Consider the following 18,621-nt stretch of genomic DNA (forward strand, 5'->3'; position numbering starts at 1 on the left):
AAGGCGTGAGAAAACAGGGGGGGGGGGATACAGGAGCTGTCATGGGTTCTGGAAAAACCAGCTACCAGTAAGTAACCTTGGTGTTTTCCCTTCACCCATGACAGCACACCTTGAGAGAATTTTGGAGAATGAAAGCACCCTAGGGAAGGACCACCGCCTGAAGTACCCTTCTCCCAAAGGTGAGGTCAGCAGAGGAGGACAGGTCCAATCTATAGTGCCTATTAAAGGTGGAAGGTGCAGGCCAAGTAGCGGCTTTACATATCTGGTCGATGGAAACCACCGCTCTCTTTGCCCAGAAGGTTGCCACGGCCCTGGTGGAGTGGGCTTTGATACCAACCGGGGCTGGAACTCCCGCAGATATGTAGGCTAAACTGATGGCCTCCCTAAGCCACCTGGCAATAGTACCCTTTCACACCCCGTGACCTTTCCTATTTCCCTGGAAGGCTAAAAACAAGGAATGATCCTTTTTCCATTGCTTAGTCGCGTCTGTGTACTGTAATAAGGACCTTCTAACATCTAAATTATGAAACTTAGATTCTCCCGGGTTTTTAGGATCACTGCAAAAAGAGGGCAACACAATCGATTGGTTACAGTGAAATCTGGACACAACTTTAGGGAGGTACGCCGGGTCTGGGAGTAGGACAATCCGGTCATCATAAATCTGGGTGTAAGGAGGATTAACTGAAAGAGCCTGCAGGTCACTCACCATATGGGTCGATGTCAAAGCCACCAAAAGAATAGTTTTAAGGGTGAGTAATTTTGGAGAGATAACCTGCAGGGGTTCAAACGGTTCATTAGAGAGAGCGTTCAGGACTAAATTTAGGTCCCAGGGAGGAATTCAAGGGGTTCAGACTGGTCTGGCCCTAGCACAGGATCTAATAAACCTAGAAACCCATCTGTTTCCAGCTAAGTTACAATTATATAGTGCTCCTAATGCAGATACCTGAACCTTAAATGTTCCTGTAGCAAACCCCAAATCATATCCTCTCTGTAGGAACTCCAGGATCTCCTTAACAGGAAGTATATCTGACAAAGGGGTTTTAAGAAAATCCAGGAACTTCCCCCAAATTCTGCCATAAATCTTTGTTGTTATGGGCTGTCTACTATGTAGGAGAGTGGAAACTACGGTCGGGGAAAACCCCTTACTACTCAACAACGACCTCTCAAATTCCATGCCGCAAGGTGTAATCCCCCAGTCTGCATGTGGAAAACTGGTCCCTGACAGAGGATCCGGCATGTCCGGCAGGATCCAGGGGTCTGGTATCGACATTAGTCGGAGCAGGGAAAACCAAGGTCTCTTTGGCCAGAAGGGAGCTATCAGAATCATTCTTGCCTGATCCTCCCGTACTTTCTTCACCACTGTTGGAATCATCACTATTGGGGGAAACTCATAAGCCTTTCTGAACCTCCACGGAATATGGAGGGCGTCTACCGCATAAGGATCCTCTGACGGGTCTAGGGAGCAGAATCTCTCCACCTTCCTGTTGGCCTTGTGGGCAAACATATCGATGTCTGGTAAACCCCCCATTTGGACAATTTGCTGAAAAACTACCGGACTCAGGGACCATGTGCTTAACATAGTGGTTCAGCGGTATCTCAAAACCTACCCGGATCTGTTGGATTTGCTTGTCAAAGTACGCAGCCTGTGTGTCCATTTTAGAAAGTAAGCTACAGATTCCATATGGCGGCTCAGAAAGTCTGCTTTTGTATTCTCCACCCCCTTATGTGTAGCACACTGAGGGATGGAAGATTCTGTTCTGCCAGCTGTAGGATATTGTTTGCCACTACCATAAGGGAGCGAGACCTCGTGCCCCCCTGGTGGTTTATATATGCCACTGTTGTTCGGTTGTCTGACCTGACCTGAACGTGGTGACCTTGAACATGGGGGAGAAGGCCTAACACAGATCTCTCTACTGCCCAAAGCTTCTTTAGGTTGGATGATGTTTCCTTCTCATGATCTGGCCAGAGCCCCTGAACCGAGTGATCCACCAGGTGACCCCCCCAGCCGGAATCGCCTGCATCGGTTGTAATAACAAAGTCGACCGGTCTGGACCACTGCATGCCCGAGAATAAGTTTTTTCTGTCTGTCCACAAAGACAGGGAGGCTACAGTCTCTCGGGAAAGAACTCATTTTCTTTCTAAATGTCCGTTGAAGGATCTCTGTGCTGACAGGACCTCCCACTGCAGAAGTCTCATATGACCTTGGGCCCAAGCGACTGCTGGGAGACAGGATGTCATGGATCCCAGAAGTGACATAGTTTCCCATAAGGACATTACCGTAACCCTGATGGCCCCTGTGGCCAAACTGATTATCTTGCATATTCTCTCTTCTGTGAGAAAACAGGCCTAGAGCTGAGAATCCAGGGTTAGACCCAGAAAGACCAGCGCCCTTGAGGGGGATAACCTTGACTTCTGAAAATTTATCAGCCAACCTAGTTGATGTAAAAGTGTCATGATCTCTAACACCTGAGCAGAACAGTGGCTATCTAATTTTCCTACCACAAGAAAATCATCTAGGTAGGGGACGAGCACCACGTTCCTGATCCGCAGAAAGGCTGTCACTTCTGCAATGAGCTTCGTGAATATCCTCGGAGCTACTAAGAGACCGAAAGGCAGGGCCGTGAATTGGAAGTGTCTCAGTTTACCTCGTATAAACAAGGCCACCCTTAAGTACTTCCGGTAGACTGGATGGATAGGGACGTGGTAATAAGCGTCCTTCAAATCGACTACCGCCATAAAGCAATTGGGGTGGAGGAGCTTTACTGCAGAGTTCACTGATTCCATCTTGAATGTTTGGCTCTCCACTAGCTGGTTTAGGCTTCGGAGGTTGATAATGGTCCTTAAGGACCCATTTGTTTTTTTTAATCAGAAAAATAGGGGAATAAAATCCCCTTCCCTTTTGCGCCTCCGGCACCTTGAGAAGAACTTACTTTTCTATTAAGTCTAAAATTTCTGCCTCCAAGGCCAATTGCTCCTCTACTGACTTCCTCCTGGGGGTGATTGTAAAGGTACGATGAAGGATCTGATGGAAGCGTAGCTTTAGGCCCTCCGTTACTATGCTTAGCACCCACGGACTCGAGGTGATGGCCTCCCAAGCTGGAACAAAGTGGGAAAGCCTTCCCCCTACCCTCAGTCTGGCGTCATTGGGAGGACTTTCTAGCTGTGGTGGAGTGAGGCCCCCTAAACATATAACCTGACTCCTTTTTAGCCCTAGAGTTCCATCTCTTATCACCCGGCGGTCGACCCTGGTTAAATTTTCTTCTCCGAAAATAAGATTTTCTTGTATCCCCCGAGAAACCTGGAAAGCCTCATTTCCTGTCGCCTGCACCTTTTCGAGCACATCATCCAATTTTTGAGCAAAAAGGAATTTGCTATCACATGGGAGAGAGCATAACTTATGTTTCGATTGTAAGTCCCCCAGGCAGCGCTTGAGTCACAAGGCTCGCCTAGCTGCATTCGACAGGTTTGCTGATCTGGCCGATAGTCTGACCGAGTCTGCCGAAGAATCCGCCAGGAAGGCCGAAGCTGCCTGCATTAGGGGAAAATTAGTCAGGATTTTATCCCTAGGAATTTTTCTGTCTCTAATCTGATCTTCCAACTGTTGTAACCAGACCATTAACGACCTGGCTACACAGGTGCTTGCTACAACTGGCTTAAGGCCTCCTGCTGATGCTTCCCACGCATGATGCAGGAAGGACTCTGCTTTCTTATCTAGAGCATCGCTAAGGACGCCCGAGTCCTCCAATGGCAAGGAAGATTTTCTAGAGGATCACGCCATCGCGCCGTCCACCTTGGGAATTTTGTCCCAGGACTCCGAATCCTTATCTTCTAAGGGGCATTTCCTTTTAGAAGATGAAGGTAATGCTCCTGATCTTTCAGGCTTCTTCCATTCCCGATCAATAAGGGCCTGGATCTTAGGGTTAACCAGGAATGTGCGCCTCTTCTTCTCCTCCAACCCTGCAAACATCATATCCTCTAAGGATTTAGTTGCCCTTTCCTCCTTCAATCCCATGGTGGACCGGATAGCTTTAACCAGCTTGTGGGTGTACTCAATAGGAAAACAGGCCCTACCAAAGTCACTATCCGAAGAGGAAGAGGCTGAGGAATCACTAAGAGCCTGAGGCTCTGACTGAGAAGAAGAATCATAACTAGATGAAATTTCCCTACAGGATCTTCTATTCTTCCTAAGCAAACCCTTTAGGGAACCCTGAATCTCAGAGCAGACCATAGACCTGAGATTACTGGCAAACTCTGGCGCACTTTCAGCAATACTTCTTTCAATACAGGCTGAACACAGATCCTTTTGCCACTCTACAGGTAGGGGTATCTGGCACAAGGCACACATTCTGTGCTTCTTTCTGGAGCTACTTTTCACGGCTCCTAGGGGTTAAGCACATAAGAAAAAACCCTCTATTAAAATCAGGTGACATTCACGAAGATCACTCACCCCTGAAGATACTGAAGGGTACCGGATTTGGAGGTTGTGGCGGGATATGAGAAGAATCTCTTCGGGATGGCACCGAGACGTCCGAGACCCTGCTTCTGCGGCGACTGTTGCGGTTGCTCGAGCGACTGTCCATCTGTGGGGAGTCAGCCTGCTTTTTCCGCTGCCGCTGCTGAGGTGGGGGTGTCAGCTGCTGCTCCTGACTGTCCTGGTCTGCCATGGCTTTCCAAGACTATGGGGCTGAAGCATGAGCAGCGCTGATCCTCCTGACTCATCTTTAAATAGGGTCTGGTGCCATCCGGTTACTCCACCAGGTTATGGGCCCTCCCCCCTCCTTGCACCCGCTGGCTGAGGTTTCATTAACCGGCCGGCGAGCGCCGCCATCTTGTTTTCGGGACCCGCCCCCCCTCGACGTCATGCGGCACGCCTCTCCCAGCGTGCCCCGCGCCGTGACGACGGAAGATGCCACTCCACGCATGTGGCCAGCGTGGAGCTCCTGATGGTCGGCAGGGAGAGGGCAGAGCAGCGGTCTGCGAGGAGCCGGAGCCCTCCTCACCGCCTGCACGGACGCAGCATCCAGGGACTGCGGACGGCGCATCCGGTCCCTGAAGGCTGGTGCACAGGCCGGAGCCTGCTTTTCCACAACAGGGACAAGGCCGGGTAAGAGGGACAATTTATTTTCTTCTTTCTTCCTCCCTTTCCAAAACACAGACAGGTTCCCATCAAGGACAGGAAACCAACTGAAGAAAGGGAGAGGTGCCGCCCTTTTATTCCAGACGGTTTCTTGTCCCTGGTGGGGCGGATCCCTCTCTCAAGGTGTGCTGTCATGGGTGAAGGAAAAAAAAAAAAAAAAAATCGGACTGCACTCAATTGCAATGCAATTTTAACATGAGCTTTTACATAGAGAATTCCTCTATGTCATTTACACATAGTCTTCCAAGGAAATATTCTTCATCAAAAAGTTAATTTATTTCAGTTCTTCAATACAATAAGTGAAACTCATATTATATAGAGTCATTACAAACAGAGTGAACTATTTCAAGTGTTTATTTCTATTAATGTTGAGGATTATGGCTTACATAATGAAAACACAAAAGTCATTATCTCAGTAAATTAAAATAATTAACAAAAAACACCTGCAAAGGCTTCCTAAGCGTTTAAAAAGGTCCCTTAGTCCATTTCAGTAGGCTCCACAATCATAGGGAAGACTGCTGACTTGACAGCTGTCCAGAAGGCAGTCATTGACACACTCCACAAGGTCACAGAGTTCCAATTTTCATTTGGAAATCAAGGTCCCAGAGTCTGGAGGAAGAGTGGAGAGGCACACAATCCAAGCTGCTTGAGGTCTAGTGTGAAGTTTCCACAATCAGTGATGGTTTGGGGAGCCATGTTATCTGCTGGTGTAGGTCCACTGTGTTTTTTCAAGACCAAAGTCAGCGCACCTGTCTACCAGGAAATTTTAGAGCACTTCATGCTTCCCTCTGCTGACAAGCTTTTTGGAAATGGAAATTTCATTCTCCAGCAGGACTTGGCACCTGTCCACACTGACAAAAGTACCAATACCTAATTTAAAAACAACAGTATCACTGTGCTTCACAGGCCAGCAAACTCGCCTGCCCTTAACCCCATAGAGAATCTATGGGGTATTATCAAGAGGAAGATGAGACACACCAAACCCAACAATGCAGACGAGCTGAAGGCAGCTATCAAAGCAACCTGGGCTTCCATAACACCTCAGCAGTACCACAAGCTGATCGCCTCCATGCCACACTGCATTGATGCAGTAATTGATGCAAAAGGAGCCCTGACCAATTATTGAGTGCATTTACTGAACATACATTTCAGTAGGCCAACATTTCAGATTTTAAAATCATTTTTCAAGCTGTTGTTCTAAAGTATTCTAATTTACTGAGATAATGACTTTTCTGTTTTCATTGGCTGTAAGCCATAATTATCAACATTAACAGAAATAAACACTTGAAATAAATCACCCTGTTTGTAATGACTATATAATATCACTTTGTATTGAAAAATTGAAACAAATGTACTTTTTGATGTTATTCCAATTTAGTGAGATGCACACATATATACACACAATACAGACCAAAAGTTTGGACACACCTTCTCATTTAAAGATTTTTCATGACTTTGAAAATTGTACATTCACACTGAAGGCATCAAAACTGTGAATTAACACATGTGGAATTACATACTTAACAAAAAAAAGTGTGAAACAACTGAAAATATGTCATATTCTAGGTTCTTCAAAGTAGCCACCTTTTGCTTTGATGACTGCTTTGCACACTCTTGGCATTCTCTTGATGAGCTTCAAGAGGTAGTCATCGGAAATGGTCTTCCAACAATCTTGAAGGAGTTCCCAGAGATGCTTAGCACTTGTTGGCCCTTTTGCCTTCACTCTGCGGTCCAGCTCACCCCAAACCATCTTGATTGGGTTCAGGTCTGGTGACTGTGGAGGCCAGGTCATCTGGCATAGCACCCCATCACTCTCCTTCTTGGTCAAATAGCCCTTACACAGCCTGGAGGTGTATTTGGGGTCATTGTCCTGTTGAAAAATAAATGATGGTCCAACTAAACGCAAACCAGATAGAATAGCATGCCACTACAAGATGCTGTGGTAGCCATGCTGGTTCAGTATGCCTTCAATTTTGAATAAATCCCCAACAGTGTCACCAGCAAAGCACCCCCACACCATCACACCTCCTCCTCCATGCTTCACGGTGGGAACCAGGCATGTAGAGTCCATCTGTTCACCTTTTCTGCGTCGCACAAAAACACGGTGGTTGGAACCAAAGATCTCAAATTTGGACTCATCAGACCAATGCACAGATTTCCACTGGTCTAATGTCCATTCCTTGTGTTCTTTAGCCCAAACAATTCTCTTCTGCTTGTTGCCTCTCCTTAGCAGTGGTTTCCTAGCAGCTATTTTACCATGAAGGCCTGCTGCACAAAGTCTCCTCTTAACAGTTGTTGTAGAGATGTGTCTGCTACTATAACTCTGTGTGGCATTGATCTGGTCTCTAATCTGAGCTGCTGTTAACCTGCGATTTCTGAGGCTGGTGACTCGGATAAACTTATCCTCAGAAGCAGAGGTGACTCTTGGTCTTCCTTTCCTGGGGCAGTCCTCATGTGAGCTAGTTTCTTTGTAGCGCTTGATGGTTTTTGCAACTGCACTTGGGGACACATTCAAAGTTTGCCCAATTATTCGGACTGACTGACCTTCATTTTTTAAAGTAATGATGGCCACTCGTTTTTCTTTACTTAGAATTTCTATTATGGCAAGAAAAAAGCAGCTAACAGTCTATTCAGTAGGACTATCAGCTGTGTATTCACCTGACTTCTGCTCAACACAACTGATGGTCCCAACCCCATTTATAAGGCAAGAAATCCCACTTATTAAAACTGACAGGGCACACTTGTGAAGTGAAAACCATTTCCGGTGACTACCTCTTGAAGTTAATCAAGAGAATGCCAAGAGTGTGCAAAGCAGTCATCAAAGCAAAAGGTGGCTACTTTGAAGAATCTAGAATATAAGACATATTTTCAGTTGTTTCACACTTTTTTGTTAAGTATATAATTCCACATGTGTTAATTCATAGTTTTGATGCCTTCAGTGTGAATGTACAATTTTCAAAGTCATGAAAATACAGAAAAATCTTTAAATGAGAAGGTGTGTCCAAACTTTTGGTCTGTACTGTATATACACAGTTGAAACCAGAAGTTTACATACACTATATAAAAATGCATGTTTTTCTCAATATCTCACATGAAATCAGAATAAACCTTTCCCGTTTTAGGTAAATTAGGATTACCATAATTTTTAATATTTGTCAAATGCCAGAATAATGAGATACAGAGAATGTTTTAAAGGTATTTTTATTACTTACTGAAAAGTCAAAAGTTTACATACATTTCATTAGTATTTGGTACCATTACCCTTAAACCGAATAACCACGGAGCTTCCCAGGCTATTAATATCAGCTAACAGCTGTATACTTAGCCTTTACTGGTTTTAAAATGGGAGACCCCCAAAAAAATGGCTTGAGGCCCCCCTATAATTAATAACCAGCAAAGGCTAGTCAGACAGCTGTGGGCTGATATTAATAGGCTAGGAAGGGGCAATGGGTATTGGGCCCCCCCAGACTAAAAAACATCAGCTCTCAGCCAGCCCAAAAAAGGCACATCCATAACATGTGCCAATTCTAGCACTTGGACTCCCACTCCGCTATAAAGACTTTTTGGTAAATGTAGAGTCAATAAAGGAGTCTGTGTTATTATTTCAAATAAAGTACTTTATTCTGGGGTTTTTTTTTACAATTTGACTATGGGGGTAGTAATGGGGGCATCTTCTTGACGTCTCTACATTAATAACCCCTGGGCTTTTTATCAACTGCCAATATAAAGCTGATATCAACCCCAACCTTATTGCCCCACTTGCCACCGCACCATGGCAAGTGGGAAGAGCAGAGGCCAAGTCCCAGAATTGGCGCATCTTATGGATGCGCTTTTTCTGGGGTGGCTGAGAGCTTATGTTTTTAGTCTGGGAGGGGGCCAATATCCACTGCTCCTTACTAGCCTATTAATATCAGCCCACAGCTATCTGCCGAGCCTTTGCTGGTTATTAATTATAGGGTGGCTCTACATAATTTTTTGGGGGTTCCCCATTTTAATAACCAGTAAAGGCTAAGTATACAGCTGTGATCTGATATTAATAGTCTGGGAAGCCCCATGGGTATTACCCTCTTCCCAGCCTATAAATATCTGCGGTCAGCTGTCCCATTTTCTAAATCAAGATTAAAAATGTGGTACTCAGTAAGGGTAATTTTTTTCAGACCAAGCAGAGGGAAAAGAATTATGGAATCACCCTGTAAATTTTCATTTCCAAAACTAACACCTGCATCAAATTAGATCTGCTCGTTAGTCTGCATCTAAAAAGGAGTTATCACACCTTGGATAGCTGTTGCACCAAGTGGACTGACATGAATCATGGCTACAACAGGAGAGATGTCAATTGAGACAAAGGCAAGGATTATCAAACTCTTAAAAGAAGGTAAATCATCACGCAATGTTGCAAAGGATGTTGGTTGTTCACAGTCAGATGTGTCTAAAATCTGGACCAAATACATACAACATGGAAAGGTTGTTAAAGGCAAACATACTGGTAGACCAAGGAAGACATTAAAGCGTCAAGACCGGAAACTTAAAGCAATATGTCTCCAAAACAGGAAATGCACAACAAAACAAATGAGGAACGAATGGGAGAAAACTGGAGTCAATGTCTGTGACTGAACTGTAAGAAACCGCCTAAAGGAAATGGGATTTACATACTGAAAAGCTAAACATAAGCCATCATTAACACCTAAACAGAAAAAACAAGGTTACAATGAGCTAAGGAAAAGCAATCGTGGACTGTGGATAAATGGATGAAAGTCATATTCAGTGATGAATCGCGAATCTGCATTGGGCAAGGTGATGATGCTGAAACTTTTGTTTGGTGCCGTTTCAATGAGATTTATAAAGATGACTGCATAAAGAGAACATGCAAATTTCCACAGTTATTGATGATATGGGGCTGCATATCAGGTAAAGGCACTGGGGAGATGGCTGTCATTACATCTTCAATAAATGCCCAAGTTTACATTGATATTTTGGACAGTTTTCTTATCCCATCAATTGAAAGGATGTTTGGGGATGATGACATAATTTTTCAAGATGATAATGCATCCTGCCATAGAGCAAAAACTGTGAAAACATTCCTTGAAAGAAGACACATAAGGACAATGTCATGGCCTGCAAATAGTCCGGATCTCAATCCAATTGAAAATCTTTGGTGGAAGTTGAAGAAAATGGTCCATGACAAAGCTCCTACCTGCAAAGCTGAGCTGGCAACAGCAATCAGAGAAAGTTGGAGTCAGATTGATGAAGAGTACTGTTTGTCACAGTTTGCCTCAAAGACTGCAAGCTGTTATTAAAGCCAGAGGTTTAGTGATGTATTGGAGTGTTCTTTTGAGTGTTTTTCATGATTCCATAATTTTTTTCTCAGAATTGAGTGATTCCATAATTTTTTCCCTCTGCTTGGTCTGAAAAAAATTACCCTTACTGAGTACCACATTTTTAATCTTGATTTCTTTTAGTGTTTCTTAAAGCCCTAAAGTTGCCATTTGAAATGACTTTAGTTTTGTGCCATGTCTGTGATTTGCTTTTTTTCAACAACATTAAACAACTGAATGAACATCCTCCGAGCCCGGTGATTCCATAATTTTTGCCAGGGGTTGTATCTATGTATTGAAGAATATTTCCTTGGGAAACTATATGAAAATGACAGAGGCATTCTCTGTGTAAAAGCTCATGTTAAAATAGCAATGCAATCAGATCGAATTCGCATGTCAATCGGATGTAAATTGGATGCTAGGTGAGAAAAATCAAAGTATACTCGCATGAAAAATCTCATGACACTGGTCCGACTTTTCATCTCGATATCGGAACTTTTTTTTTTTTTTTATGGTGATGCGTATGTGCTTTAAAAGCCTCTTCTGGGTCACGCAGAGCGCAGAATGACCCGGTCAGTCTGAAGAGCGGTGATGTCACAAAGAAGCGGAACGGTGCTGGATCCTTGAGAAAGCGGCGGTAGGTGAGTATATTAGGCTACACACTACATTACATACACACAGATTTATTTAAAAAAAATCTTCCTGGGAGGGCTTCTTTAACGATTTGTGAACTATCAAATGTTTATCTTGCTCAGATCCATTGAGGGGCTGGATGAATTTAGCTACTACATCATTCTTGTGATGTGGAATTTTTTTCATTGTACAAGAATAATATTATTTGTTTGACAGAAAAAATAAAAATTTAGTTTTCAGTGGTTCATACTTTTCTAAATGAAAAGATGATAACAAATAGCAAGTTTTTCAAACAATTTAGGCCTCTTCATTGGGCATGGTTTACCATAATACAGTGGTGGCCAAAAGTATTGGCACCCCTGCAATTCTGTCAGATAATACTCAGTTTCTTCCTGAAAATGATTTCAATCACAAATTCTTTGGTATTATTATCTTCATTTAATTTGCTTGCAAGGAAAAAACACAAAAGAGAATGAAGCAAAAATCAAATCATTGATCATTTCACACAAAACTCCAAAAATGGGCCAGACAAAAGTATTGGCACCCTCAGCCTAATACTTGGTTGCACAACATTTAGCCAAAATAACTGCGAACAACCGCTTCCGGTAACCATCAATGAGTTTCTTACAATGCTCTGCTGGAATTGTAGACCATTCTTCTTTGGCAAACTGCTTCAGGTCCCTGATATTTGAAGGGTGCCTTCTCCAAACTGCCATTTTGAGATCTCTCCACAGGTGTTCTATGGGATTCGGGTCTGGACTCATTGCTGGCCACCTTAGAAGTCTCCAGTGCTTTCTATCAAACCATTTTATAGTGCTTTTGGAAGTGTGTTTTGGGTCATTGTCCTGCTGGAAGACCCATGACCTCTGAGGGAGACCCAGCTTTCTCACACTGGGCCCTACATTATGCTGCAAAATTTGTTGGTAGTCTTCAGACTTCATAATGCCATGCACACGGTCAAGCAGTCCAGTGCCAGAGGCAGCAAAGCAACCCCAAAACATCAGGGAACCTCTGCCATGTTTGACTGTAGGGACCGTGTTCTTTTCTTTGAATGCCTCTTTTTTTTCCTGTACACTCTATGTTGATGCTTTTTCCCAAAAAGCTCTACTTTTGTCTCATCTGACCAGAGAACATTCTTCCAAAACGTTTTAGGCTTTCTCAGGTAAGTTTTGGCAAACTCCAGCCTGGCTTTTTTATGTCTCAGGGTAAGAAGTGGGGTCTTCCTGGGTATCCTACCATACAGTCCCTTTTCATTCAGACGCCGACGGATAGTACGGGTTGACACTGTTGTACCCTCGGACTGCAGGGCAGCTTGAACTTGTTTGGATGTTAGTCGAGGTTCTTTATCCACCATCCGCACAATCTTGCGTTGAAATCTCTCGTCAATTTTTATTTTCCGTCCATATCTAGGGAGGTTAGCCACAGTGCCATGGGCTTTTGAGTCAACTTTAATCCATGTTAACTGGCTGCAAGTGTGATTTAGTTATTGCCAACACCTGTTAGGTGCCACAGGTAAGTTACAGGTGCTGTTAATTACACGAATTAGAGAAGCATCACATGATTTTTCAAACAGTGCCAATACTTTTGTCCACCTCCTTTTTTAGGTTTGGTGTGGAATTATATCCAATTTGGCTTTAGGACAATTATTTTTGTGTTTTTTCATTGAAGACAAATTAAATGAAGAAAATAATACCAAAGAATTTATGATTGCAATCATTTTCAGGAAGAAACTGAGTATTATCTGACAGAATTGCAGGGGTGCCAATACTTTTGGCCACCACAGTATATGAAAAGTCAGTCCGCTATAAAAAGGTATCAACCGAATATGTGACTCTTCGGATATTGTGGTAAACTTTGCCTGATGAAGAGACCTGTGTAGCCCCTTGAAAGCTTGCAATTTATCACCTTTTAAGTTAGCCTTTACAAGGTATCAACCGTAAAAGACTCAATTTTTTATTGTACACTACAGTTCATTTAGAAATTTCATTATTTTTGAAAGAAAAGCACATTTTTTTTCAATGAAGCTAACATTAAATGAATCAGAAATACACTCTATACATTGTTAATGTGGTAAATGACTATTCTAGCTGCAAAAGTCTTGTTTTTATAGACTCGACAGTCTATTCTTGTTCATAGAAATGAAGGCTATTCCATGCGAGAGATTGCCAAGAAACTGAAGATTTCCTACAACGGTGTGTTTGAGAAATCGACGCCTCAAAGCTCCTCAACTGGCAGCTTCATTAAATAGTACACGCAAAACGCCAGTGTCATGTCTACAGTGAAGAGGAGACTCCGGGATGCTGGCCTTCAGGGCAAAGTGGCAAAGAAAAAGCCATATTTGAGACTGGCTAAGGCTATGTGCCCACGATGCAGAAATGAATCAGAAAATTTCTGCAGCATTTCTGCATCTCCCTGGCAGAAAAAACGCATGCAGATTGTGCATGCGTTTTTCCTGCAGAATACATGCGGATTCACATGCATATCCACATGTGTTAACGCATGTGTTTCCGCATGCGGACTGACAAGCACTTTCCAGGCGATAGCATCACTTGGAAAGTGCTTGACAACTAGGTCACACTGTATAAATCCATGCAAACGGCATGGATTTATAGAGTGTGACCGTAAAAATAAAAAAATAAAGCTATACTCACCCCCGATGCCCCGGCGTGTGCTGCAGCGCTCATCCTGGCTTCTTCCGGGTTGCCGGGCTATCGCGAGACAGCCTGCGGTCACATGACCGCGACGTCATCTCAGGTCCTGGAAGGAGAAGCGCTGCCGGCAAGCAGAGAGAAGTCACCGGACAGGTGAATATAAACTTTATTTTTTATTTTATTCTTTTTTTCACAGGTACAATGGTACCCAGGTCTGGATGAGAGTCTCCTCTCCTCCAGAACTGGGTACCATCCGCACATTGAGACGCATATTATCCGCTTGTACAAATGTACAGACGCGGATATTATGCGTCTCAATGCAAGTCAATGGCGGCGCTTCCGCTGCGCTTCCGCAAAATTAATTAACATGCTGCGGATTTATGAGCGCTGCAGAAACGCTGCGGAAAAATCCGCAGCATGTGCATTGACATTGCGGAATGCCATTGGGGACCATGGGGTGCGGATTACCATGCGTTTTTGAAGCGTTTCCGCTGCGGAAATTCCGTAGCGGAAACGCATGAAAAACGCATCGTGTGCACGCAGCCTAATAAAAGGAAAAGATTAATATGTGCAAAAGAACACAGACATTGGACAGAAGAAGATTGTAAAAAAGTTTTATGGACAGACGAATCAAAGTTTGAGGTGTTTGGATCACACAGAAGAACATTTGTGAGATGCAGAACAACTGAAAAGATGCTGGAAGAGTGCCTGACGCCATCTGTCAAGCATGGTGGAGGTAATGTGACGGTCTGGAGTTGCTTTGGTGCTGGTAAAGTGGGAGATTTGGACAAGGTAAATGTGATTTTGAATAAGGAAGGTTATCACTCCATTTTGCAACGCCATGCCATACCGTGTGGACAGCGCTTGATTGGAGCTAATTTCATCCTACAACAGGACAATGACCCAAAGCACACCTGCAAATTATGCATGAACTATTTAGGGAAGAAGCGGGCAGCTGGTATTCTATCTCTAATGGAGTGGCCAGCGCAGTCACCAGATCTCAAACCCATTGAGCTATTGTGGGAGCAGCTTGACCGTATGGTACGCAAAAAGTGCCCATCGAGCCAATCCAACTTGTGGGAGGGGCTTCAGGAAGCATGGGGGGAAATTTCTCAAGATTACCTCAGCAAATTAACAGCTAGAATGCCAAAGGTCTGCAATGCTGGAATTGCTGCAAAGGGAGCATTCTTTGACAAAAGCAAAGTTTGAAGGAGAAAATTATTCTTTCAAATAAAAATCATTATTTCTAACCTTGTCAATGTCTGGACTATATTTTCTATTCATTTTGCAACTAATTTGATAAATAAAAGTATGATTTTTCATGGAAAACACAAAATTGTCTGGGTGACCCCAAACCTTTGAACGGTAGTGTACATAACATTGTGCTGGTTTTCACATACAGTTTCCACATTGAAGTCATCCTAGGGCATGCTGAAGTTTCAAAAACTATACAGTTTTCACCTACAATGTGAGGATTGGATTTGGAAAAATAATGTACTGCGTGTCAACTGAGTATGTTTCAAGTAGGGCCACCATTCTATCCACTAAAATACCTCCTATGTGTGAACAGATTTAAAATGAAATTGTGACCAAAGACGCACTTTACTTTTTTAAATAAATCTCCAATCCAATTTATTTGCAATAAAGTCAGTTAAAGGACATAACATATCGTTTGTAAATATCTGTTTTTAAACCAACTACTTTTGAAATTTTCTTTATTTGAAAATGTCTTACAGTTCTCCCCATACAGCCAAATGTTACCCTATACTGTTTTATTATTACTTCATTCCCTGTGATGTTCCATTCGAGTCTCAGCATTCTCAAATGCGATATCATCAGGCGGACGGCTCTGCAGTCTCTTCCCTGAAGCTTCTATCACCCGCCTTGAAATAGGACATCATTAGGTGGCATTGGTGATAGAAGCAGGCGAAGTGCCACCCCATGATGACAATCCGTTTCAGAGCAATGACAGAAGCTGTGGTGCAGCACTGCTTTCCTTTCTTTCTGCTTCATTTACCGTGATTGTTTTGGGACATCATAAGTGGGTGGGGGTGAAAGAGAAAGAAGCTGTAGAAAGTAGGCATAGCTGTACCTGCTAATGACTTCTGTTTCAAGGAGGTGATAGAAGCTGTGGGGAAGAGACTGCAGAGCCATCCTACTGATGAGATTCCCTTTGAGAATCCCCAATGAATGCTGAGAGACTTGTATGGAATGTCACGGGAAGTAATAAAACAGATGTATGGATTAACTGTATAAGACATTTTCAAATAAAGCAAATTACAAAACTGGTTAGGGTTCATAAATAGATATTTACAAAGGACAAGTTATGTATTGGACAACCCCTTCCTTGAAATAAAAAGCTCTTTTTCACAGATTGTTGTGGAATCTGTAAATGTTGCTTCATTCCTAACACCAGCTGAACCAACACATTTCTATAAAACTTGCATCCTACCACTATGTATTGTCTGTCATACAGCTCATGTAAGCTATTCATTATTTTACAGTCACTTTCGTGTAATGTTTTATGAAACCAAATAAAGTTATTCATTTACATCAAGAAACCTAATGTAATAAAAAGATTACGTTACCAAGGAATCACGAAAAAAATCTTATTGTTTCAAGTTAAGTGTATGCCATCATTACCTTGTGAATCGGACTTTGCAGATAATGCACTCGTATGGTTTCTCTCCAGTGTGAGTGCGTATGTGCCGAGGCAGCTTTCCTGCTCCCTGAATAACTTTCTCACAAATGGGACATTTTTGAAAGGCTTTAGCCCTCATTTTCTTCTCCACTTTATGACTCCAACTTGGATAGCCACCTGTCCCTTCTTCACCGTCCTCTTCCTCGTCTTCCTCATGAGGACCACTACGGAAGTATTTCAAGTAATAATCCATAATTCCATCTTCACTCTCATCATCTGGGCCTATACCCTCCCTCTGAGATGTACTCATCATGTGCTGCAACAGGGCACTTGCTGTTAGGCTGTCCATTTCATCTAAACATGGCCCCTCAACCAGACCAGTAAGAAGTGGTAAGCCTTCTGTATCCGGAGGTTCAGGTCCCTCATCACGATTGTTATCCTCAGACATTAGCCTATAATGTCCATTCTGGGAAGGGACATACATTTGGTCCTCATCCTTTTCATGCCATTCATCCAAAAGCTGCCCTTCTGATCCATTCTTTTGTAATGATTGGTGATATCCCTCTTTCATTTTAGATGATGGCTCTGTTTCTTGTCCAAATGGACAAGTGCTGCTCCAAGGACTTCCATCCTGCCCCTTGCTCTGAAAATACTCCAGATATTCTTGTGCTCGTGCTAAGTTTTGTGGGTCACCTGAATGTGCAGATTCTTTCTGTTCTAAAAAAGGGCCATTTAAGAGGTCAGCACACACATTCCGAACTGTGCCAATGTCCAGCAATCGTGAGGCATCCAGTATCTCACCCACATTCCCTGCACTCAATGTTAAGGTAGCAGTATAAGCAAAGTCAAGAAGAGCAGAGAGGGATTCAGCAGTTACAAAGTCCAGCTGATAAACTGTTAGTCTTTCAGCGGCTGGACCTGAGGTAAATAGCTGACGAAAGTACAGGCTGCAGGCTGCAAGGACTGAGCGATGTGCAGGGAAATCTCGGCCTTGGCAAAGAAGAAGTACATCACATAATTCCCCTCGTTGACGCTGCCCATTGAGGGCACAAAGAACATCACTACCATGGTCTGGGAAGGGAATTCCAATTGGGCCATCAACAACAGAAGATGCCATACTTTTTCAACCCTGTAATTAATGAAAAAGGAAAATATACTTTGTTAAAGATATGAAAAAAAAACATATATTTAACTAATAAGTAAAAACAGAGTTTTTAGAGAATAATAAAAAAAATAAAAATACTCACCAGTTGGATCTCCTTCTGCTCTAGTGGTCCCCTGCAGGTGTCTGTTTACTTTCCTGCAGCTGACCATGTGATACCCTCATGACTGTTGCAGCCAATCAGTGACTTGATCACTGTAGCCATGTGAGTAAATAGCACATTATCAGCTGCAGATAAGAAAACAGTGACAGTGAAAGTGCAACAGATTGGTGGTGCTGAAGCAGGAGCTTAAACTGATATGTAATGTTTGTTACTTTATTATTATTACTACTTTATATTAAAGCATTCACTGCCTTTATAAAATTATATATTTTCCTGTGCAAAACTTAAATAAGGATATAATATAAAAAGTTGGTAATGAAGGTGTCCATAGAATGGCATGTATGTTTGGGCACCCCTGGTCAAAATTCCTGTTATTGTGAACAATTAAGCAAGCTAAAGATAAAATGATCTCTAAAATGCCAAAAGTTAAAGATGACACATTTCCTTTATATTTTTGGTCAACGAAAAAATTATATATATTGACATTTTTTTTCCATTTTATAAATTACAAAAAGGGAAAATGGGCCGATGCAAAAGTTCGGGCACACTTGGAGATTTGTGTGCTCAAATAGCTTTGACCAAGGTTTCAGACCTTAATTAGCCTGTTAGAGTTATGGCTTGTTCACTATCATCATTAGGAAAGGCCAGGTGATGCAAATTTCCCAGCTTTATAAAAACTCAGCCTCCGCTAACCTTGTGTCGAAAAACAGCAGCCATGGGGTCTTCTAAGCAGTTGCCTAGCACTCTGAAAATGAAAATGGTGGAGGCCCACAAAGCAGGAGAAGGGTATAAGAAGATAGCAAAGTGTTTGCAAATTGGCCTTTCCTCAGCTCAAAATGTAATTAAGAAATGGCAGATAACAGGAACAGTGGAGGTCAAGATAAGGTCTGGAAGATGAAGCAAAATGTCAGTGAGAGTTGCTCATAGGATTGCTAGAGTAGTGAGGAGCGAACGTGCTCGCCACTGCTCAGTACTTGCC

General features: G+C 42.9%; 1 protein-coding gene across 2 annotated transcripts in view; it reads right to left on the bottom strand.

Moving 5' to 3' along the window:
- Positions 1 to 18,621, bottom strand: part of ZBTB7A (zinc finger and BTB domain containing 7A) — a 76,489-nt gene that overhangs the window by 41,816 nt on the left and 16,052 nt on the right. For both annotated transcript variants that reach the window (XM_073651226.1, XM_073651308.1), the window contains exon 2: positions 16,380 to 17,506. In XM_073651226.1, the coding sequence (XP_073507327.1) occupies positions 16,380 to 17,494 (1,115 nt within the window). In that variant the 5' untranslated portion in view covers positions 17,495 to 17,506. The remainder of the gene's footprint in view (positions 1 to 16,379; positions 17,507 to 18,621) is intronic.

The sequence above is a fragment of the Phyllobates terribilis genome, unplaced genomic scaffold (assembly GCF_046119375.1).
Source record: "Phyllobates terribilis strain yellow unplaced genomic scaffold, ASM4611937v1 Scaffold_1__5_contigs__length_1240528914, whole genome shotgun sequence".
Taxonomy (NCBI): Eukaryota; Metazoa; Chordata; class Amphibia; order Anura; family Dendrobatidae; genus Phyllobates; species Phyllobates terribilis.